Source organism: Protopterus annectens, chromosome 2.part0, assembly GCF_019279795.1.
Source record: "Protopterus annectens isolate FY-2018-M chromosome 2.part0, PAN1.0, whole genome shotgun sequence".
NCBI classification, from domain to species: Eukaryota; Metazoa; Chordata; order Ceratodontiformes; family Protopteridae; genus Protopterus; species Protopterus annectens.
In genome coordinates, this window is record NC_056728.1 from 116,986,523 (window position 1) to 117,010,580 (window position 24,058).

The 24,058-nt window shown below is 41.1% G+C and overlaps 1 protein-coding gene across 1 annotated transcript in view; it reads right to left on the minus strand.

The window, feature by feature from the left end:
- The window catches only part of LOC122792988 (nmrA-like family domain-containing protein 1), a gene marked incomplete in the record, with an annotated part of 438,251 nt that overhangs the window by 68,960 nt on the left and 345,233 nt on the right, over positions 1–24,058 (minus strand). Inside the window, 1 exon segment of the mRNA XM_044060607.1 lies at positions 8,057–8,247. Coding sequence (XP_043916542.1) covers positions 8,057–8,247 — 191 coding nt within the window.

Below are 24,058 nucleotides of genomic sequence, written 5' to 3' on the forward strand. Positions count from 1 at the left end.
AACAGGTACCCCAGGAATCCACAGGTTTTTCACCATTTGAGTTGCTGTATAGGCATAGGGCAAGGAGGCCTTTAGATCTGATTCACGATGAGTGGGAGGGTGAGTGTGAATCCCACAAGTTGTCTGTTGTGGCATATGTCCTAAACCTCAGGATAAGGCTTAGGGAGCTCATGGGCTTGGCTCAGGAGAAACTGTCAGGCGCCTAACAGCAGGAAAAACATCTGTTATGACAGGAAAGCTCGAGCCCGAGAGTATGTTGGGGGACAGCAGGTTATGGTTCTCGCTCCTGTCAGACACAATAAGTTGCAGGCAGCTTGGGAGGGACCTTTCAAAGTGGTAAGGAAGGTCAGTGATGTTAACTACATGGTAGAACTGCCTGGCAGGGGCAGAAATTGTACCATGTTAACATGATGAAACCTTACTATGATAGGGAGGCTGTGGTCCTAAGTATTTGCAGTAAAAAGACTCTGAGGAGGATCTATGGCTACATCAAGCCAGCAAAATGTCAAGTTACTAAGTTGGAGCCTAGATTTGCAGGCATATGATGTGACAGTGCAGCATTGTAGTGGTGTCCGCAATGCCAATGCAGATGGGTTCTCAAGACAGGGTATGGGTTAATGTATTCTGAGACATGCTCAGTCCTCTCAAGCAACATTTCTCACGAGTCACTTGAAAAACTAGCTGGAGTCTTCAAAGGGGGGAAGAGATGTGACAATGCGAGGTATTGTCAGTTATGCCAGGAGAAGTAGGGCAGTGGATGTGTAACATATGCCAGCACAGCTAGCTGGAATTTTGTAAAGAATTATATGTCATTTGTATATCAAAATAATTTGTACAGATGCTTCTGTTGAAAATGTATTTGGAAAATTACTTGTGTTAAAAATGTATCAACAGTGTGTCCTGCTGGACAGAGGAAAAAATATACATGCATTATTGTAACTGTTGAAATGGGGTCTATATTATGTCAGAAAAATGGCATTACAGCAAATGCCATTTCGCTGACGCATATAGAATGAAATCGGAAAAAGAGTGAAAGCTCAGGTCAGCGATTTCTTTCCCAGGGAAAGAAATTGCTTGGCCTGAGCCATGACATTGTCCTTTACCCCACTGTAGTGTGATCTCGGAGCTGGTATATTTAGTCGGAGGGGCAAAGCCCCCCACTATGTAATGTTTTTAGTGGTATGTTGTGTTTTGCTAGTTCACCAATTTTTTTCCATGGGGGGGGGAATCGATGAACTGGGGTTTCACTCTTTTAAGATTTCATTCTATATGTGAAGGCAAAACAGCATTCACTGTAATGCTGTTTCGCTGACATAATGTAGACCCCGCTGAAATCTATATATTGTAACAAAGGATACTGGAAGAGAAGGGGTTAAACACATTCCAGCTGCAGCTAACTTTGAAAAATAGTTTGAAATTAAAATTACGTGGCTTAGGCCATAAAGATTGTAGCTTATAGTTCTAAATGCAGAAAGAGACAAAGTCTATACTTGGAAGCTTTCTGTATTGTCTTTGCAGTGAGCGAATTGTTTCTCTGGGAGGGTAGAAGTTTGAAATTGTTTGCAACAGATCTGAGAAAAACTCTACATGTGTGTATTAGACACACATGCTAAATCCTGGCAGTTTTTAGCAATGGGAGTAGCATGGGAAGCAGAAGTCAGATGATCCGATGTATGTGATGTTATTCTGTAATCTAGGACAAAAATAATGTTTAATAGTAGATGGGTCAGAAGTCTCATGGCACTCTGTTTTTGAAACCTGACAAGGAAGGACCCCTCAATTACTCCATCTTGCCTTGCTCTAGTAAGTGACCAGGTAATAGTAATTCTTTAGATCAGTCAGAAAAATATAGTGAGGATAGTTAAGCACTGTTTTTTCTGCATCTGTGTGAATCTCTTCATCCGATAAGCAACGTGATGAGGCGAGGTCTGTACTGGAAGGAACGAGAAGTACCCAGTAAGCCTAAAGAAGGAAAAAGGAAGCACAGTGCCCGATTTGGAAGGCAATGGGTTAAAGTTAAAATGAATCTTTTTACCCAGCCGTAACTATTTTTTTGAAACAACACGCCGCTCTCAAGAAACTCTTACTAATTTCTTTTTAACAGATGTGGGGAAACAAAAACCTGATAAGGGAGGAGGGTGTGAGATTATGGACAAATAAAACATGAGGGTAAATGAACTGCATACTTAGAGATAGCAGCAGGATATACAGTAGTTCACTCCGCAATAATGAACGTGCGTTACAATATATATAGAGCTTGGCCTATATGATGATGATATGGAAGGAAATATGGATAGGAGGACTTTTTTTTTTAAGTTACACAAACCAAAACGCCCAAAGCCCATCTAAATCCACAAAAATAAAAAGAATCCCGCAAATATAGAGAATCATTGAGATAAACTTTACCATTAATAAAATATAGCAATACAAAACAAATATATGGAAAAACAAAAAACTATACTAAAAGAAGATTCTTGGGATCTGTTGATTTATAACTCTCTGATCTAGTAAACAACACAACTTGATTTTTATAATTATAGACATCATTGACTATTTCTCATAAAATCACATAAAGAATGTTTGAGGATAATTTTTAGAGATGAGAATATATGAACACATCTATGATATTTTGAACTAAAGAGACCAACGCTATATAAACATAACCAAAGTTTGTGAAAAAAAAAAAAATTTGAATTTGTGTAAGAGCAGGTTAAAAAAACAAAAACAAGCGAGGATTAGCAAGAGGAAGAGTATATATTAAGTTATGGTGGCAAATTAGATTAAGCAAACCCAGATAAACTGGTTTAAACGACCACATTTCCTAACCCCCAGTACTACTGAACCCCAGTACTAGGCATGAGATTTGAGAGATACCACTTAAGGCCAGAGTATGGCAGTTTAACATATCCTAGAACTACCTAAAATAATTAATATAATACAAAATACTGTTTTCAAATTGATGACTTTACAATTAAATATACAACACTATATAAATATTTCAGATTAATTAATTATTTATTTATTAAAGATTAAAAGAAATATTATTTATTTTAATATACGCAACATTTTAATGTTTTTTTTAATGTTTTTAGGCAAACCATGTTGTTTGCATTCATTTTAATACATTCCCATTCGTTTTCTTTGATTTGATAATTAATGATGCACTTAATTTATAGGTTAACTTATTTTATATTTATACTACTCTGGTGTATGTAGATGAAAAACAAAAAAAAAAAATTTGTTAATTGTGTAGTTAGTTTTAGTGAATAATAAACATAAGGTTTATTAACTTTCTGGTTGCCTTCATTCTGGATATACATTTTTGGTATTTTTTTTTTTTTTTTGAGGTTGTGTGGGGAGAGTTTGTGTTATTTTAATATTTCCTGTAATTTTAAAATTGTTTATTGTAAAAAGATATTCTGTATTTTCATGTTCTTTTATTATTAAATATATTTAAAATTTTCATTGTGTTTGGTCCTTTAGAGAACAGTTTAACCTTTGAGAGTACTCATATCTATTTAGTGACTCTGTGGTCACTCCTGGAAGTCTTACTGCACTGGCCAAACACTATCATTTCTATCAATATTAATTTCACTCAATATAATTGGGTACCATTTTAACAGCCACAGAGTAGCTGGCTAAGGAGTGTCTGGTGGCAGTAACTACACTATAGTCTGGGCAGAGGGGGCATAGCTAGTAAATCTGTGCCAGCCTCTCCTAGGTTGTGTGTGTCAGCTGCTTGAAGTAGGGACTTGAATCAGTGGATTCACAGAGTGGAGGACTTGGCTTGGACACTCGGCTGAGGACTCAACTCTACAGCTGTGCCAGTGGGGAGTCTTATTGGGGATCTGGAGAGAGACAGAGAGAAACCAGCCCCTGGAATGAGTGTGTTCCCTGTGCGCTCTTAGGGTCTATGTCATTTAATTGACCATTTTGAATGTCGAATACTAGAAGTTCTTTTGCTAGGATTGTTCTGATTAGTTAAAATCTAATAATTTGTATGTTCATTTTTTTTTTTACTTTTTGTATAATACACACACTTGTACTATGTCTTATATCATACTGATAAGTTCGTATGGGGAAGTTCAAAAAATAGAAATGTCGTTGCCGCGGAAATTTGAATTCTTTCCCAGGGAAAGAATTCGATTGGCTGTTTCCGCGGCTTCGACATTTTCTCTACTGTGGTGCGAAAGTCACGGATTGGGTTAAGGTAAGTGTGCGAGTGTGACGGATGTTGGGGTTAGGGTGCAGGTAAGGTAAGTGTGCGAAAGTGACAGACTTTAGGGTTAGGGTGCGGGTCAGGTAAGTGTGCGATAGTGACGGACCTTAGGGTTGGGGTCAAGGTTCGTGCATAGATAGTTATGTATGTAAGGTGTAGTGTAGGTTTATTAGGTTTTTGGTGTGCTTGTGTTGTGTGCGTGTTTTTCAGAACAGCAAATTTTTTTTCCTGGGCAAAAATTTGCGGTTCTGAGGTTTTGATGTCATATTTTGAACTTCCAAGTTTGAACATATGGTGTTCGAAATTTTCGAAGTTCGATTAATATGACATAGACCCTGCTCTTAAGGGAAACTGTACTTGATGCAGATAGGGGCATCTGGAAATAGTGTGTGTATCTATTTTGCCAGTGGTGATGACTCAGTCTCATTGATTACTGGCCCAGACAGCGGACATCACATATGGAATCAGCAGGTACAATGGAGAGCTGTACAAGAATACTTTATGCCGTGGGATAGAGACTGTATCCACTGCTACCACTTTCTTTCTGTGCTGTATTAATAAGAAAAGGGTGAGGATCTCAGTATGCTGAGTAACAAATAGATCTCCAAAGTGCTCCCTTTCTGGAAGACTTAGTTCATCCAGCACCACTAAATCCTCAGCTCTGGGAAAGAAGAGTGGCTCAGATTATACCAGCTAACTCTCATTCCCAAGTAAGTGAAATGCTAACAGAATACTGTCTCTGCCTGTGAACCCTTATCAGATGGAAATCTCTTCCCTGCAGAGGTGTACAGCTTTAAGCCCTTTTGTTTGCTTAGGCACAAGATGGAGTGTCTGATAAGAAGTCCAAGAAGTCATCTCAAAGTTTCACCTAGCAAATACAGCGACCCTCATCTCTAGGTGGTTGGGGAGCTCAACTCTCAACTCGTTAAGTGGGATCTAAAGTAGGCTCCTCACCTTGTCAGCAGAGAATCCATTACCATAACTTGTGACAGTTTCAGTTTCAGAAAGGAAGGCTCCAACAAGAAGCTTGTGAGAATTGCTCACCACTCCGGCCAAGAGACAGGGGTATGGCACCAGGAAAAGCTCTGTGACACACAATAGTCTGGCAGCCTCTGATATCTTACAGTCCACTTAAACACTCATTTTCTAAGATGCAAACAGTGACATGAAAACTGCAAAAGCCATGCTCAAAAGATAGAGTAGGGTTCAAGGCAATAACGCTGCGCTCTGTCCTCACTTAGGAAGTCAGTGGCATTACTTCTTAGGTACTTTCTTGGGGCAAGAATGGCTGGCAATAGAGTGCTCAGCTCTGTGCTTGTGAAAACTATCCTCTGAGAAGGAAAGAGAGAGAACTTATCCCAATTTATGGTCATCCCAAAAGTGCAACCACGTGACTCTTTCAGGAAGTCCTTGGATGTGGCTGCCAGAAGAAAGCTTATCAGGTATAGGAACACATAGGGGTCTTTCATTTGAAAATCTTTCTCAACTACTGCCCATGTCTTGCTAAATACTTTGAGATGCCAAAGAAAACACAAACGAGAATACCTTGTACAGGAAGTGATGTCCCCATACAGCAAACTGGTGGAACCCGAGAGGATCCTAAACAAGAATGTGTGAAAATACATCTATTATATTCAGCAACACCATTCAAAGGTTCTAAAACAGCAGAAGCTCATGATCCTGCAGAGTCACCATCTGGAGCCAGATGGACCATATTCATTGGGTGAAATCTCAGAGGACCAAAATTGGGACATAAATAGACTGACACCTTCAATAAATGAAAGCAGCAGCAGTAAACCCCCACCCCTGTTCTGAATGATGAACAGCCTCTAAAGATCCCCTGAGCAGTATAGTCTGTGCTGGACTAAATAAATGCCCCCCAAGATGGGGCAAACTGGTAACAGAGATCTTTCTACGAGAGGGCTCTACAAGTTACAGGACATGCTGAAGAGGGGTGATGCATGATGCGCTGGTTAATAATTTCAAAATATGCTATTTCTGAAAATGCATTTTTTGAATGTTCTCATTTCAAAATTCTTCAGCACCAAAAAAAGGAACTAAAATGCACTGCAAAGTACACTATTACGCAGTTATTGCAGGACCCTGGAGATAATTAACAAGGGGTGAAGCCACCCAAAAAGCTTATTTTGTACATTGAAAAAAGCTGTCAGCATATTTACATTCCTGAAATCAACCATGGTTGACCATGTTTCAAACCTACTAGCCCTCTGTGATAGTTCACCAAGCCAGGGCAATCCCTTAACCTGATTCAAGACTGCTAAGGAGGGGTAGGTATACTTATCCTCTTGGAAGACTAAGCACAAGACGAAGCAAAACCATCTGATGCCTGAAATCCCCAATTCTCAGGTGACATGAAGGCTTCTTCCTCTTTTGGGGTAGGCTTGGCTTAGAAAAAGGTGGTAGACAAAAAGAGAATGATAAAGATTCTATACAGATGTCCTGTTTATTTCTAAGGTAACAAATCAGATTCTGGATGACCTGGCTGAAGAGCACATTACCCTTAAAATGGGCATCCAGGTTACTATTTGATTTCTTCTTCTGGAAGGAGGGTCTTAGCCATGCCATGTAATAATGTGGAAGCACATGTCTTAACCTGTGGTTCTGGACACAAACTCAGTCCATTGAAAAATTTATCCCACCAGAGAAACCCTCAGTCAGGTCTAAACGAGAATTTCCATGAGCCCACGACAAGATACATCTCTGAAGTTTTCCACTGCCTAAGCCACTTGAGGCAATTGGAACTTGAAAATGTGAGACAAATGCAAGGGGGTGTACCAGGCTCAACTTTGGCATCAGGCCATATTCCCTAAGGGTGCAATCCTGAGACTTAAGCTCCTACCAAACATCAAACATCTGCTCAATGTCTAGGTCTTTAATTGCGAGTCACAGTGATCCTCCTCTGATGGGGCCAGCCATTCTTGATGGGCTAGGGAGAAACCCTTAGGCAGTTCCCAGCTTCTGTTACCTCTGACCTTTGAACATAACCTCAAATAGAACTCTCTCTCTCTCTAAATCAATCTGCTCTGTCTCAAGTTTCATCTGAATAACTTAAGAGTTGAGCCACAGCTACAGGCAAGAAAACAACTCAAATGGTTAGTCTTCTGCAGAATACTGACTGGTCCTGAGTGCTCCCATTCCAAGGATAGGATCAACACACGAAGGGTTTGGAAGGCCATTGCAGCAAAGAACTTACCTCCATAACAGCTAGGCTGCAACCTCCCTTCTGAGCTGAAGTTCATGTGGTGATGCTTTAACTAAGGTCTATGGTTGTAAAGAGGAGCCTTAAACAGTCTCCAGAGCAGAAGCTCTCAGCCAAAAATGTAGGTGAGAAATTTTTTCATTATGAGTTGTTAAGCAGAAGAACTGAACTTCTGGTACATGGGCAAAAGAAATGTTTGACCTCATACTCCTTCCCAAGACACTATAGGCAAGGACAACGGAGATCTTTGCTGGTAATCTTACGCCATGGGGACACTTGGTCAGCTTGCATCTAGGCAATAGGCAATTAATTTGGGAACATTACTAGATAAACAGTCAGAGGTCATGATCTGAACTGGGCATGTTATAAAGAAAGAAAAGGTGGGCGTTGGGTTAAGCCTACTTTAGTAGTTGACGTATGACATCACAACATGAGTATGAATCTTCAAATGTGGGATATTCCAAAATATACTGCAGGATTCTGATTGGCGTAAAGAATGAATCCAGCCAAAGGACCATAAAAGCAGATCTTCAATGTTTGACTGTTAAAGGAATACTTAACCAACATATACTTACTTATTTTCTTTATAATCTTTTAACTAATAAGATCTCACCAACCTTTGAGGGTTTGATTGTCTTTCCAGTATGTTTGGACATGATGGCAGCATACTCCGCTATTGTTAGGTGATCTGTGCTTAGCCCAATGTCCTTTCCAATGTACTCTTCTGGAGATTTCAGGATTGACAAAACCACTCCACCTAGATCTCTGACGGACATCCCATGTAGTGGTACTCCTCCTATTGGAATTTCTATGAAACAATTGGGATGTTAGAACTCCACTGCTATTGAAATTGGCACTGCATATAAAAGAGCTTCATAGAGTACATATGGCATGGCAAACAATTATCAAGCAGAGAACATACCTACCTCTAAAAAAAAAAAAAAAAAAAAAAGCCCAGAAAGAGCATCTGAACATATTTACAAGAAATACAGAATCCCCAAATTAAAATTAAAATGTGGCAATCATCTTTTATATATTATAGCTGAAGTTTTTATCATTTCAAGTGTATTTTAAGCTTTTCTCACTTATTATAACGTGAAAGTAATGAAAGTTTATAATGGAAATCTTTCCATGACTAAGTGAATTTTATATACTAAACTAAGCTCAAAGAGTGAAACTGCACTTAAACTTGGAACAGATAATTTGAATCACATGCCATGTAATAAAACTACATTACCACAACACAATTTCAGTTTATCAAAAAGATTAAATGAACTTGAACATGACACCATTCTGAGTCCAATGGCATACCTACAGCTATAAATAAAATGATGCAACAGGATACATTGTGGACAAAAATCAGTGCATAAAAAAAAAAAAAAAAAGTTATGTACTCACCATAACGGTCCATCTGAGTAGTTAAGACTTCATTTGTCAGCAACCTGTGTTCTGGATCAGATACGGATCCGAGCCGGCAGCTTACCAAGCTAAAGATCCGAGCTCCAAGCTCCTTCCCCTTACCCATACTACCCGGCAACCTCCTTCCAATCATCAGATCGAGTTTGCCACCTAAGAATATGACACCCAACAACCTAAGCCAAAAAGAACCTGACCCAAACTCATACATTGAGCTTGACACATACAGGACATCGAGCCCAAAAAGACAAATAACCAGCAAGGTCAGGGGGAAGGAGGGAGGGAAGGTTGCTGACAAATGAAGTAACTACTCAGATGGAATGTTATGGTGAGTACATAACTTCTTTATCTGAAGTAGTTAACTTCATTTGATCAACCTGTGGGACAGAGTCCCCCCAGCTACCCGAATCTTGGGAGGCCCTTAAGGAAGGATATTGCAGAGCCAAAGGAAGCCCTTCCTCCAGACACCAAATCTAGTTTATCATGAGTAATGAAGGTGTGAGAGGAAGCCCAGGTAGCAGCCGAACAGATATTGCCCAAGAAAACTCTACACCAGCTGAAATAGCCATAGAACGGGTAGAGTGAGCATGCACCCCCTTCTGGGGCTGGTAATTCAGTTCTCTATAAGCTTGCAAAATACAAAGCGAAATCCATTTAGCAATAGTCACTTTTGATGCTGGTTTTCCCAAAAATGGTTTAGCAAAGGAAACAAAAAGCTGATCAGATTTACGGAAAGGTCTGGACCTATGCAAATAAAAACATAACTGCTTGTGCACATCAAGTAAATGAAGTTTACATTCCCCTTTATTTTGAAAATTAGGGAAGAATACAGGCAAATGAATCGACTGAATTTGACTCTGAAGCAACTTTAGGCAGAAAGGACGGGTTAGTCCTGAGAGATACTCTACCCTTGTGAAACACTAGGTAAGGCAGTTTCATACACAGGGCTTGAAGTTCCAACACTCTCCTGGCTGAAGTAATAGCCACCAGAAAGACCATTTTCCATGATAAGAATTTTAAGTCAAATGATGCTGCAGGTTCGAATGGGGGCGCAACCAAAGTCAGATCCCACGGTGGAGAAGGATTCTTAATAGGAGGTCTCAGAAGAAAAGTACCTTTCAAAAAGGTCTTGCAAATTCTGGCAGCAGCCAGGGAGCCTGCATTTTCCCCAACATGAAAATGGGAAATAGCCGCCAGCTGTTCTTTCACTGGAAGAGCTAGCCCCTTACTGGAAAATATGAGACAAAACGTCTACCACCACTGGAACCGGAGCGGTAAAAGGATCCAGATTTTTAGCCGAAGCCCAAATGGTAAAAAGTACAGTTGTGTACACTTACCGTAAATGTAGATGTTAGAGTGTATTCACAGTTGCAGTCATTACATTTGGGTAATCCTGTTGGCAGGTTGCCCTCAGTCGGCCTGAATTCCAAAGTCTTGGGTCCTGCATCGGCTGTCGTCACCCCTTCCCTGACGTCAGGTTGTCAGGGGTACAAAGGAAGCAGCCAACGCCATTTTCTTTAGTTTTTCTTGCCCCAGATGACAGGTGCCCCCTAAAAGGGTAGCCAAAATGTATATGTATATATAAAGTTACATGCAGCAATATAAACTTTACCTTCATCCACAAGCAAATACGCCACATAGGTTGTTTAAATCAGACAAGGAAAGAGGTTCCATCAGAAGAAAAGGGGGGGGTGGCGGGTGGGTAACCTGGACTGCAACAGTGAATACACTCGAACATCTACATTTATGGTAAATGTACACAACTGTGCTATGTTCTTCGTGTTTCACTGCTGCAGTCATTATATTTGGGTAGATTCCCAAAGCTATGGTTGGGAGGCTGGAGCTAAACAGCATTAGGAGCGGCTATGAGACCCTGCAGAACTGCAGTGGCAAAGTCTGCCCTGGATTTAGAGTAGAGTGGCAGATGATAGTGCTTTGTAAAGGTGTGCACTGAACTCCAAGTAGCTGCCTCTAAAATGTCCTTGGTTGGTACTCCCCTGAGAAAGGCTGCTGAAGTGGCTGCAGCTCTGGTGGAATGTGGCCTAATGCCCTTAGGCACTGACTTGCCATGGTATAAGTAGCAGAAACGAATACAGTGACCTATCCACTTTGAAATAGTCTGCTTTGAGATAGCCTTTCCTTCTGATCCTGCAGCATATGCCACTAGTAATTGCTCTTTCTGAAAACTTTAGTTCTGTCCAAGTAGACTCTAAGCTGCCTGTGTACGTCCAAAGAATGCAGAATTCTTTCCCCCTTGTTCTGTGGATTTGGATAACAATTTGGCAGATGAATGGTTTGGTTAAGAGCCACACTGGACACCACTTTAGGCATAAATGTTGGGTTTGTCCTCAGGGAGACTGTCCAGATAAAAAATGATAAAAGTTTCCACAGCCATGAGTGCCTGTAGCTCTGAAACTCATCTTGCATAAGTTATTGCTAGGAGCAGAGCTGTTTTCCAAGATAAAAACTTTATATCAGCAGTAGCAGCTGGCACAAAAGGAGGCAGGGTGAGTTTTTCCAAGACATAGTTGAGGTCCCATGCAGGTATTGGCGATCTCCTTGGAGGCCTTAAATTTTTGGCTCCTCTGAGGTACTGTTTTAATAAGGGATGAGAAAAGATTGGTGGCTCTGCATTGTAATGAGCCAAAATGGCAGAGGCATGAATTTTAATAGATGAGAAAGATAGGCCTTTCTCAGTTAAGTATTGTAAAATCTGAGGAATATGTGGCACAGCTGTATCTGTTCCTTGTGCCTGGTTCCAAGCACAGAATCTCTTCCATTTTCCAGCATAAGATTTTCTAGTGCTAGGCCTTCTGGCTTCCAAAATCACATCCATCACAGCTTTGCCGAGAGGTGTGTTTTGTATGACTATTTATCCGCCATGCTGCCAGGTTTAAAGTCCTGAGTTGGCTGTGCAGGATCTGATTGTTTTGCTGGGACAGTAGATGTAGTACTTGAGGTAAGGTTCAAGCTGGGCATTGAGACAAGCTCCTTAATATTGGGTACCAGTGCTGGCGGGGCCAGTCTGGTTCAATCAGTATCATTTTTTACTTCTCCTGTCTGAGACCTTTAGGAGGTACCTTGGGGAGGAGAGGCAGAGGGGGAAAGGCATATACTGATAGATTTTTCCAGCTGAAGGATAGGGCGTCCACACTTTCCATGCTTGTCTGATATATCCTTGTGCAGAATCTCTTTAGTTGTGAGGGGAGGCAAATAGATCTATGTCCGGGCATCCTCATTTCCTTATCATGCTGAAGACTTGTGGATCCAGCTACCACTCGTGGGGATCCATGAGGTTTCTGCTTAGTCTGCCAAAGTATTTTTCCTTCCTGGCAGGAATTGTGCCTGCAGATGTACTTGGTAAGTCAATGCTGTGTCCACAAAGTCATGGATAGTCTGCAAATGGGGTAAGAATGTTTTCCCCCTGCTTGTTTATATACCACATGACCGTGGTGTTGTCTGTCTTTATCAGTAGTTGTCCTGGATGAAGTAGGTCCTTGAAGGCTGTCAGGGCATTTTGAACAGCTAGCATCTCTTTTTGATTGATACTAGATGCATTTGGTATGAGGTCCATGTTCCTTGACTGCATCTTCCTGCCATGTGGGCCCCCCAGGCATAATCTGATGCACCCGTTGTTGGTGTCTGCCTGGGTGGGGGTAATGTGAATGGCTGTCCCTTGTTTTGGTGACAAGCCTTTGCCCACCATCGAAACTCCTGTTGCAGGCAGGGAATGAGAGCAATTATAGTTTCCAGGCTGTGGCAATGTTGAGTCCAAACACTTTTGAGGTACCACTGAAGTTTCCTCATATGCAGTCTTGCATATGGAATGAGTAGGACGCAGGATGCCGTGAAGCCCAAAGCCTGCAGAATTTTTCTTGCAGATAACTGGGCCTTTGTTGCTAAACATTTTGAAATAGGTAGTCAATTACCTTTGTTTGTCTGGCGTGAGATAAGCCATCTGGGCAGTTGTATTAAGCTTGCACCCAGGAATATTATCTCTTGAGAGGGTACTAGTTTTGATTTCTTTTCGTTGACTGTGTACCCCAGGCATGTTAGAAGTTTTTTCCCAAACGTCAGATGCTGTAGAAGGATGTCCTTGTTCTCTGCTTGAATGAGACAGTCGTCCAAGGAAGGATATATTTGTATTCCTTAGTCTGCAGAATGCAATTACCGGTGCCAGGCACTCTGTAAAGACCCTGGGCGCAATAGATAAGCCAAAGGGCAGTGCAGAGAATTGAAAATGCATTGAGCCAGCCTTGAATCTGAGGTATCTTCTGCATATTTGTTGCATAGAATATATAGGTTTACAATGAAGGAATATATATATGTATTTCTTATCTATCTATTTTTTCCTATTCATTTTTTAAAAAGCAATTTTATAATATATTTATTTAAATATTCAAACAAGTTAAAAGGATTTTTTAAAAAAGGTTTTAGGATTATTTAATAAAACAATTGTGTGTTTTTTAGAATTATTTATTTTTATGAATAATAAATGAGTAACTAATTAGTATGTAATGAAGGCTTGTAATAGATTGGTTGATTGATTTAAAATAATATATAAAAGGGTAACTAGGAACTGTTGTTTTGTTTCAGCATCTGATGAAGTCCAGTAATGACGAAAACGCTGTGTTTTACTGTGGATTTGGTTCAGTTCTTTTGCCATGGAAATGGAAGGAAGGAGAGACTTTGATCAGGAAGGAAGCAGAGGGACAAGTAAGCGGTGTGCACGCCACGAGAGAAGCAATCCTGCAGACACACCAGCAATATTTGTGGACAATGGGAGATTCCAGGTCAAAGTTTTGACAAACAGCCGTGTCAAAGACAGTTAATTCTGAAAAACACTGGACATGAAAGATTGGTCAGTTCTAATGTTCCCAAACAGAACGAAAATAATTCTAATGACTATAATGATTCTTACAGTAAAAAACTGAGTAATTTGTATAAACTTATGCACAAGTATAAAAGTATTATGATTGAAAACGGATATCTCAATGAATGTTAGAACATGGAAATATCCCAATAATGTGCAGATAGGGTCAGAATTTCATAAGGACTTATTACTAGTGTTTAATAAATGTGGGTTAGATATTAAGTTAATAATAAGGGAAAACAACAGGAACTTAGAAAGCCTTCAAATGCAGATAGAAATATTAGATAAACACATTAAAGATGATTTGATGTTTCAAATCAAGGAAGAGAGACAGGAATATTTTAAAATTAAGGATGAAATAGATGATAAATGTAAACCTTTAGTGAATAGAAAAATGGACAAACTGAGGAGGGACATCCAGGAATACAATAATGAAATGAGCTACCCTAAACCAACGGGTTATAGATATCAGTATGAGTATTATAAACCATATAATAACAACAACAAACACAACAAAACATGGGAAAAGTATAAAAATTATGGTGAAAATGAGGAATGGGTGGGAAATGAATATGATTTAGAATTTCCCCCATTAGAAAGGCCAGGAAGTGAAGAATGGCAGGAAAAAAGACATCCCCCACCCATTAGAAGACACATCCACTCATCATGTGATAGAGGATACAATGGCAAGTAATATTGAGGAAGAAGGGAATAAATTTACCCTGGGAGGGTTTGCTATTTATAATTTTAGTAACCTGGTATTAAATGAGAAGAAATAGAAATATTATCAATGAAAATAAATTAATTATTGTGATGGATGTGATATTATACGAAGGTAAAATGAATGAAATATTAAGAAATGAAAAGAAATACAGTGTGGTATCCAGGAATGAGATTAATATGGCCTATTACAGAATAGATAATATCCTGGAAGACATGATGAATGAGGAACTTATTGATTGTAAAACCAAACCCAAAATACCGGTTGTATTATATATACCGAAAATCCATAAAACAGCTTGGACCCACCCTGAGACCTATTGTTTCAGCCGGTGGGGTCGAAACAACTTTAGCAAAATATGTGGATGTTAAAACCAAACATATTTGGATCACCAAGGGACAATCCTGAGGGATTCATGGGATTTACTGACCATTTTGAAAAATGCATCATGAGGAATTAATTTTCGTGACTATAGACATAGTGGACCTATTTGGTTATGAAGAAGGTAATATGATGTTTGAGGAAGAAATATTTGCAGACTACCAACTTACCAATGGAGAAAAGGTAAAGTGCACAGGATTGATGGACCTAGTATTGAAAAACAATTTTTTCTATTCAATGGTGAATATTTTAGACAGCTACAAGGGGTAGCTATGGGTGTGCCTGTGCACCTACCTGCGAACTTGGTTCTATCAAACTGGGAAAGCAAACACATATTGGGGTCTAAATACGAAAGTATTGGACACTATATAAGAGGCTCCTCGGCGACATTATAATATTTTGGACAGGGGTATTGATATTCTAGAAGAATTTATTAAATATATGGATTTGAAATTTACTTATAATTATTCCAAGACTAGTATTGCATACCTAGACATGGAAATAACTTTGGAAAATAAAACTTTCCAAACTAGTGTCTAGGCAATTTGTAAGAGGGTCGAGGATGACCAGTAAAGATGACAAATTCTTTAATGTGATTTGTTACACAAAATGTTTCTCGAGGGTTATTAGGGAATGGGAGAGATTTTAAGAATTTTCGGGTTAGAAAAGATGGTTAAAAAGTAAGCATATTACAACTGTGAATCAAGGGGTTGGTATATTTGCATGCCCATCTTTCTATGTAGGGAAGAGACGGAAGTCACTTAAAAAGAAGAATATACGAAACATATATACGATGTAAAAAGAAAAAGAAACCAATGCCATTTTAGACATTCTAGAATTTAAATTCTTTGTGTTGGACCAAATAATTGGTAATAAGAGGGGTCCCTTGGAAGAACTTATATCTTATATATATATGTATTTATCTATCTATTATAATATATTTATTTAAATATTCAAACAAGTTCAACTGGATACATGTCCACACAGTCAAAACAAGACTTTAAGTTACATACAAATGATTACATGATAACATGGTTAAATAACAAATTATTGGTAACATGGTAGGAAGAGACTTCAATTTAAGACATAGCTATTCATGTGATATGTAGGTAAAAGAAATAGAGATGAACTAGACAATATTGAGGATTTAAATTTTTATCCATACATCCTAGTGAATTTTGAGGTGAAGGCAGTCGAGAGGAACTAGAGATCTTATAAACATATTAATTGCATGGATCGGGATGTTTAGGACTAGTTCGGTTTAGTACAAGGACAAAGCCAGTGAGCTTTTAGGAATAATTTAAGGTTACTTTTGAACTGGCTGAGAGAGGTAGTTAGTCTTAGGTTATTGGGAAGGGTATTCCATAGTTTTCCAATGGAATTAGCATAAAGAGCATCACCACCTAAGTTATTAGATTTCGTAGTTTGTATCAGGACACTATTTAGTAACTAATTAGTATGTAATGAAGGCTTGTAATAGATTGGTTGATTGATTTTAAATAATATATAAAAGGGTAACTAGGAACTGTTGTTTTGTTTCAGCATCTGATGAAGTCCAGTAGTGATGTCATTGTGTATTTTTTAAACCAATTTTGGAAGAGGTTCCAGTTCCAGTTTTTGGTTGGTTGGTGATTTGTGGTGGTTTTCTGCATATTTGTCTGATTGGGACATGCAGGTATGCCTCTTTTAGGTCTAAAGTTACAAGCCAAGCGTTCTTGCCCAGCATGGGCAGAAGCTGCTGCAAAGTCTACATTTTGAATTTTGGTATATCCAGGAATGTGTTCAGAATCGATAGGTCCCACTACTGGCCTCCAGGCCTTGTCCTTTCTGGGTACCAAGAACAGCCTTGAGTAAAATCCTTGTCCCCGCTCTTGTTCTGGCACTTGTTGAATGGCCCTCATGTCCATGAGGGATGAGACTTGTTTTTGTGCCTCTGCCCATTGATTTTTTAGCAGATCTGGCCAGCCGTTTGCCTTTGGCAGGGTATGGAAATGGAATTTGTAGCCTTGTGACACGATATTTAGAACCCACTTGTCCTGGGTTATAATGTGCCAATATTGAGAAAAAAGTGCTAATTTCCCCCCTAAGGGTGCTGCCAGGAAATAAGTGCTTGGTGCAGGCAGGGGGAAGTCATTGGGACTGTTTCCTGTAAGGTTGTGATTTGTCTTCTCCACTTTTGGAGGTAGAAGCACCCCATTGCTTTGACCTGTATGAACCTTGCACCTGGGATCTGCCTCTAGGGCGTCTGGGTCTGCCCTTTTGAGGTCTGTGACACAGGAAAGGACCAATTCTTTGTTGGCCAATGTCTACTAAACCTAGGCGGCTGTACTTGTAAGAAATCTTTGACAGTTTGCATAGATTTAGCCTTGTCCTCCATTTTCGTTAACACTTCTGCCTTAACACCAAACAAAGTATCATGCTGTAAAGATGCATCTAATAATTTAACTTTAACATGATCAGGCAGATTTTGTTCCTTTAACCAAGCATGCCTTCTGATCTTGTAACTTTGGCCCTGCAAGAGGCCTCTAAAGAATCAAAACCACATTGCAAAGTATGCTTTCCAACTTGTTCAGCTGCATGCAATATATCCTGCATTTCCTCGCTTTCTGCACATTCCGAGTTTAACATTTTCTGTTTAAGCAATGCCATGCCATGTTGCTGATATTTAAGCATATGAACCTGACAGTTTAAGGCCCTTATAGCCAAGGTAGCAGATGTGTAAACCTTTTTTCCCCATCTATCCAGTGACCTAGAATCCCTGTCAGAAGGGGTAGGGTTTTTTGCAGCAGAAGCCTCAACTCCCTTGGGACCCTGAGAAATAGTTTCTGGGTCTGCAACAGGGTTTTTAAAAAGGAATTTATGTGAGTCAGGAACCCTGTAATATCTGTCAGGCTTAACAGGAGCTGGGGGCAAGAAGTCAGGGGTAAGGCTAGACACCGAAAACACATCATCTACAATGTCTAACACAGGAGGGATGGCTAGTGGCTTCTGCTGAGGTAGTAACAGGAAATCCCTGAGCCTCTGTTTAGATTCTGAAAAATCTTGGTTTTCCCAGTGGAAATGCTCCCTCATGGTATGCAAGGTTTCCCCAAAAGAATAGTCCTCAGGAGGAGAAGCTGAAGGTATGGAGTCTTCAGCATCAGAATCCTCATAGGGGGGAAAAGAATATTCCTGATCAGAAGAGGAATCAGAAGAAATGGAAACCTGATCTGAAGATTCAAAGTCAGTCTCTTGCCTAGGCCGCTTATCAGGAGGGGGATGGGAACCCCTGATTAAGGTAATCAAGTCTTCGGCCATTTTGAGCATCTGTTTTTTTGGGCATGGAGGCCTGTCCACGTGGCTCTTGAGTTTGCTTCTTTGCCTTTGAAGGTGCTTTAGTCTTTGCCTTTGAAGTCGGTTTAATGTATAGATGTTTGGGTCTGAAAACACCCTCAGAAGCCGGTGCCTGCTCAGCGGCTCCGGATCCATCTGAAGGATTAGCGTCTGAGGCTCCAGTACCTTGAGTTTCCAGCGGCATGGCAGACTCCACGTGGGAGTCGATAGCGGCCTGGGACTCTAAAGTAGCAGTAGTCAGGGGCTGCGAAAGCGCCTCACTGAGAACCGGCAAACCGGAGACTGGCTTAGAAGAAGCTTCGTCGTCGGTTTTGGGCCTCGGCTGTCTTTCTTTTTCTTTGCATTTTTTTGTGAACTCTGGTAGTCGGATGGCTTTCAGATGACATTTCTGGATAATTAAACCTGCGTCCAAAGTAGTTTAAAGCAAAATCATACTGATGCTTAATAGTGCATTGGTTAAATCTAGCACAAAACCGACAACCCAGAAAGTTATGATCAAGGCCTAGGCAAGGAATACAGTAAGAATCAAAGTCCTTATGAGGTATATGTTCTCCACAAGAAATACAACTAACTTTTTATGACCGGTTCTGGAGCAAGAAAAAAGTTTCCCTAATGGGGTACTTAGCTTTATAGAAGACTTCGGATCTGAAATTTGAACTTGAAATTCTCAGGAGTAGGCCGACCGGCACTTGCAAACTGCTTCTGCTTCGGGCACCGCGCGGCAAGAAAGACTAAAGAAAATGGCGCTGGCTGCTTCTTTTATACCCCTGACGACCTGAAGACAGCCGACGCAGGACCCAAGACTTTGGAATTCAGGCCGACTGAGGGCAAACTGCCAGCAGGATCAATCAAATGTAATGACTGCAACAGTGAAACACGAAGAACATTGTTTCCACTTACTACTGTAAACTTTCCTGGTAGAGGACATGTGCCGCTATCAGGATGAATTTAACAGGGGAAGAGATACTAGGAGTCCTAACAACTAATGGAACTGGAGTAACCAAGCTGTGAGCTTGAGGCTGTCCAGATTCGGGGAGAAATTCCCAAGGGATGATGAATAAGATCTGGAATGGGATCCAAGATCCAGGGTGGTACTAGGAGATGAGACCACAGGCAAGAGAACTAAACTTGACAAGGCCAGAATGGTGCTATGAAGATAACAATGCTCCCCAACCGACGAGCTTTCTGTAAAAACTTTTTCATGAGAGGAAGTGGGGGATATGCATAAAGAAGACCAGGTGGCCAAGCATGGACAAGAGTGTCTCCAGGGGGAGTCCCCCATCGGGGGAATTAGAGCGAAAAACTCACTGCACTTCGCATTGGATGGCGATGCGAAGAGATCACAGCAAGACTGACCCCACGTAAGGAAGATCTGGTCCGCTACACAAGGGTTCAGAGACCATTCGTAAGGCGAAAGGATAGTCCTGCTCAATTTGTCTGCCAAGATGTTGGAACGAACTGGAATGTGCGTTGCTATCAGAAAATGGTTGGTGGAGATCGCCCATTCCTATACTCTCATGGCCTCTCGACAAAGTAGATAAGACCTGGCTCCCCCCCCGGTTTTCTGAAGTACCAGACCACTGACATGTTGTCTGACTGGATAGCAATAGTTCGCAGAGGAAGAGAGGCATGAAGTGCCTATAACGCTAAAAGGACCACTCTCTAGAACATTTATATGCAGAACGGTCTTGCTCAGAGTCCACATGCCTTGGACAGGCTTGCCCGAGCTGTTCCCCCCCCCCACCCTAAGCAGGAGGCGTCCGTAGTCACCGTGGCTTGGGGCGGAGGTGCAACAAAAGGGCGTTCTTCTCGTAATTCCTGGGATTGAAGCCACCAAGTGAGAGACTTCTTGCACACACTGCTCATAGAGATCGGAAAGTCTAGAGACTGATGTAGTAGAGACCACTGAACCTGTAACATCCACTGTAAAACTCTCATATGCAGACGAGCACAAGGAATGAGGTTTATAGCTGCTGCCATGGACCCTAGGGCTCTCAGGACTAACTCTGCTGGTGGTGCAGGGGATTGAAGGAGTGCCAATACATGCAGAGCCAGGCTGTGAAGTCTGTCTGGAGTCAAAAATATCCTGGCCTGAAGAGAGTCTATTCTCGTTCCTATGAAAACTAGAATTTGGACAGGTTGGAGGGAAGACTTCTTGAAATTTAACTTGATCCCCAGCTGGGCAGACAACTAGAGGAAGAAATCCCTGGCTAGTACAAGTTGATGTCTGGTGGAGGCAGTGAGAAGACAGTCGTCCAGGTACGGAAAACCTGAATGCCCTGAAGCCTCAGGTGGGCCGCTACAACTGCCATGACCTTGGTAAAAACCCTGGGGGCTGTGGTAAGACCTAAGGGTAGGACCCTGAACTGGTAATAACTGGCTCCTAGCCGAAAGCAGAGGAACCTCCTGGATCGCCTGTCCATCCGAATATGGTAGTACACACATCCTTGAGGTCTATTGAGCACATCCTGTCTTCTTCCTGCAAAAAGGACAGGCTGGATTGTAGAGTGACCATCCGGAACGTTTCCTTGGCAACAGACAGGTTCATCAAGGATAGGTCAAGAATCGGCCTTAAGTCCCCCGTCTTTTTTGGCACCAAAAAGAACCTGGAATAGATGCCTTATCTGGACTGGTCTGGGGGCACTGGCTGGACTGCTCTTTAGTCTAGCAGCTTTCTTATCTCCAAAGCTGCTGCCTCCCTTTGAGTGGGTGGGACGTCCGGGAGGCATCTTGTACAAGGTGGGTGGTTTATGAAGGGAACTGAATAACCTCTGGATATTTGAAGCATCCAGCGATCTGACATCATGGACAAGCGTATCTCGGACGGTCTTCCCGAACAGGGTTGAACCGTCAAAAGGGGCATTAGCGAAGGACGCCTTGAAAGGTTCCAAAAAATCACAAAGCCGGAGTCACGCATGACGCCTCATGGCAATACCGGACCCAGCTGCCCTAGCGGCTCCCTCGGTGGCATGACAGTAACTGCATGGAAGTATTTGACACAGATTTGAGAGTGGCCATACGAGCAGAGAAAGTCCGTTTATCCTTGGCCAAAATGGACTCCGGGGGGGACTCAGCATACTCTCTGACAAGGTTGTGCTGCAGTCCGATTATGTGGGCCATGTAATTCAGCACCCTTATAGCAAAGGTAGCTGAAGCAAAAGTCCACTTCCAAGATGATCCATCACCCTGGACTCCTTGTCTGGGGGATGGACCAAGGGATTTTCCTGGGCGAATTCCTTTTTGGAGGCTGCCGCCACCACCATGGCATCAACTGAGGAACCCTTACTCCAACTGGCTTTGTCTGCAGGAGGACTCAATACCTTATCGGGCCATTTGGGTATTGGCTCCACAGTGCACGGTTCCTTCCAGGCTCTGGTAGTGATCAGGTCCACCAGAGTGTCGGCCGGGGGGACACCCAAGATGTAGATGGGCCTGTATGGACACCTCCAGAAATACTGACTCGTCTGGTTCAAATTATGGCCGCCAGATAGGAAGCACATACTTCTGCCTGCACTCAAGGATAAATACTAATCTAACCAAATCATCTGCGACCACTGCACTTAATCATACAAGAAAACTGAAACATAAGGAAAATTGTTCTTTTATTTACCTGTTCTTCAATTTCTGGATCAGAAACAAGTTTGAGACATTACACTCCTCTCAAAGCACTGGGACAGTGGTGATTCTGAATACATGTGCTTGGGCCTGCCAGCCCTGAAAAACAGCCTATACAAGCAAATAAACAGAGGATCTTTTCAGAATGGAACAAATGGTTTCACAATCCACTAAGACCAGACTATCGCTCATCAATTCTCCAGAAAAGGAAACATCTTCAAAGAGACAGAAAACAACCAAAACACAGCCTGAAGCTAGTAAACAATCCCAAAAAACTAAGACTGATCAACCCTTTACTATAGAGGAGTTCAAAGCAGCTTTACTTCCCCTTCAATCAGAAATACAAGCCTTCTCTACAAAGTTAACATTTGGTAACAACTTGGCTCATATTATGTCAAGAATGGAGCAAAATTAAGCTAAAATATTGGACAATGAAATAAAAATACAAGGGCTACAAAATGCTGTCTAAAAAAGCGACTATACCATCAAAGAAATGCAACAGAAAATGACTGATCTTGAAGCAAGAGCAAGACGCAACAACATATTAGTGGCATTCCTGAAAAATATGAACAGTCAAAGCTCACCAGCATTGCAAAGAAAATCATTGGTATTGTAGTTGATAACAAGGAGCTATCTAATTCAATTACAGTAGAGAGAATCCACAGGGCATTAAGGAAAGCATAAACTTCGGAAACTCCCAGACAAGTCTATGCCAGAATCCTGAATGCCTCACACGCTCAATCCATACTCGTTAACGCAAAAAAGAAGAAAAAACATCACCTGGAATGGAAATAGAATCACAATAGCTCAGGATCTGCCCCTCCCAATTAAACAATCAAGGCAAGTCTTATCTCCTTTCTGCAGCTACCTACTAAACAAAAACATCAAATTTCAAATTAAATACCCGGGCAACTCTGTTTCCATCATAACAGTGTCAATTACTCAATGAAAACCGTTCAAGAAGCTAAATCGGCTTTTACTAAAGCGTTTAAGGAATTGCCAACCAGTATTGCATAAATAAACCAATTAGAAAGTTAACCAATACTGTTTTCTTTTTACAAAAAGGAGTCCTGTCAGTGGACACAGCGGATCTAATTGCCAAGCCATTCAGAAAATTACCTAAATTCTCAGTTGATATAGTGGTTGCCATCTTGAAATTCCAGTCTCGGGCCTAAAATCCACAGCAAACAGTCAATGTACACCCTCTGACCTTACAAGTTGCTTCCGGGCTAAGAACAGGAAGCACAAGATTACCGAGGGCAAAAAGGTTGTGAATGAAACAAACAGATTGACGCTCTAACACACAAACAAAGTCTCCGAAGCAACTTATTCCTCCCTAAAACACCGTCATCTATGAGAACAAACTGCATCTTGCTATCTACTCAAGTTACAGATCTAATCCATAACTCACTTTCAAAAACTCAATTATTTCATATTTTTTAGACATGCCTTGCGCATTGGTTTAGCTGCTTGGCAATGATCTGCAATCTAATATGACTAATACAGAGCGCCTCCGCAAAGCTTTGAATCACAGGCTTATATGACTAACAATTATAAATTACCGAATCCCATTGGCAAATATGTTATAATCTAACAAACCATTTAGGATTCACTTGGACAATCTAGATTCACCACTGAGCATTGATAATTACCCACTAATACCAGGTGTAAAGTTGAGGATAGTAAACACTCAAAGGTAACTGGTCGGGAAATACCTTGTTTTAAAACCCAAACTTCTAGCGCTCCATTACAGAAAATGTATTCTTTACGCTCCCCCTGTCCAAGGCAAAGCAGACAGTACAGAAATGAAGTGAAGACCCATTTTATGAAACCACTTTCACAAGGTGTTTCTCACCAAAATCACGATGATAAAACATACTACTTTTGGCAGTCTTGTGTTGAAATGAAACTCCGTCCTCTCAAAGACTTGTTTAGTATTGCGTTGCATAAAAGAAGTTATGTACTCACCATAACGTTTCATCTGAGTAGGTAACTTCGTTTGTCTGCAACCTGTGGGTATTGGATCCGTCCTCGGATCCGAACCGGCAGCTTTACCTAGCTAAAAGATCCAAGCTCCTAGCTCCGCCCATTACCCATAATCCCCTGATACACATCCCCCATCCTCAGATCGAGTTTGCCTATAAAGACTCCACAAGACCCTCGAAAGAGGCTTGTAACCTACTGCCTAACAGAATGAGCAATCCTATCGCATGGTTAAGAAGCATGAAACTGGTTAGGGGGAAATGGAGGGGGGGTCGGTTGCAGACAAATTAAGTTACC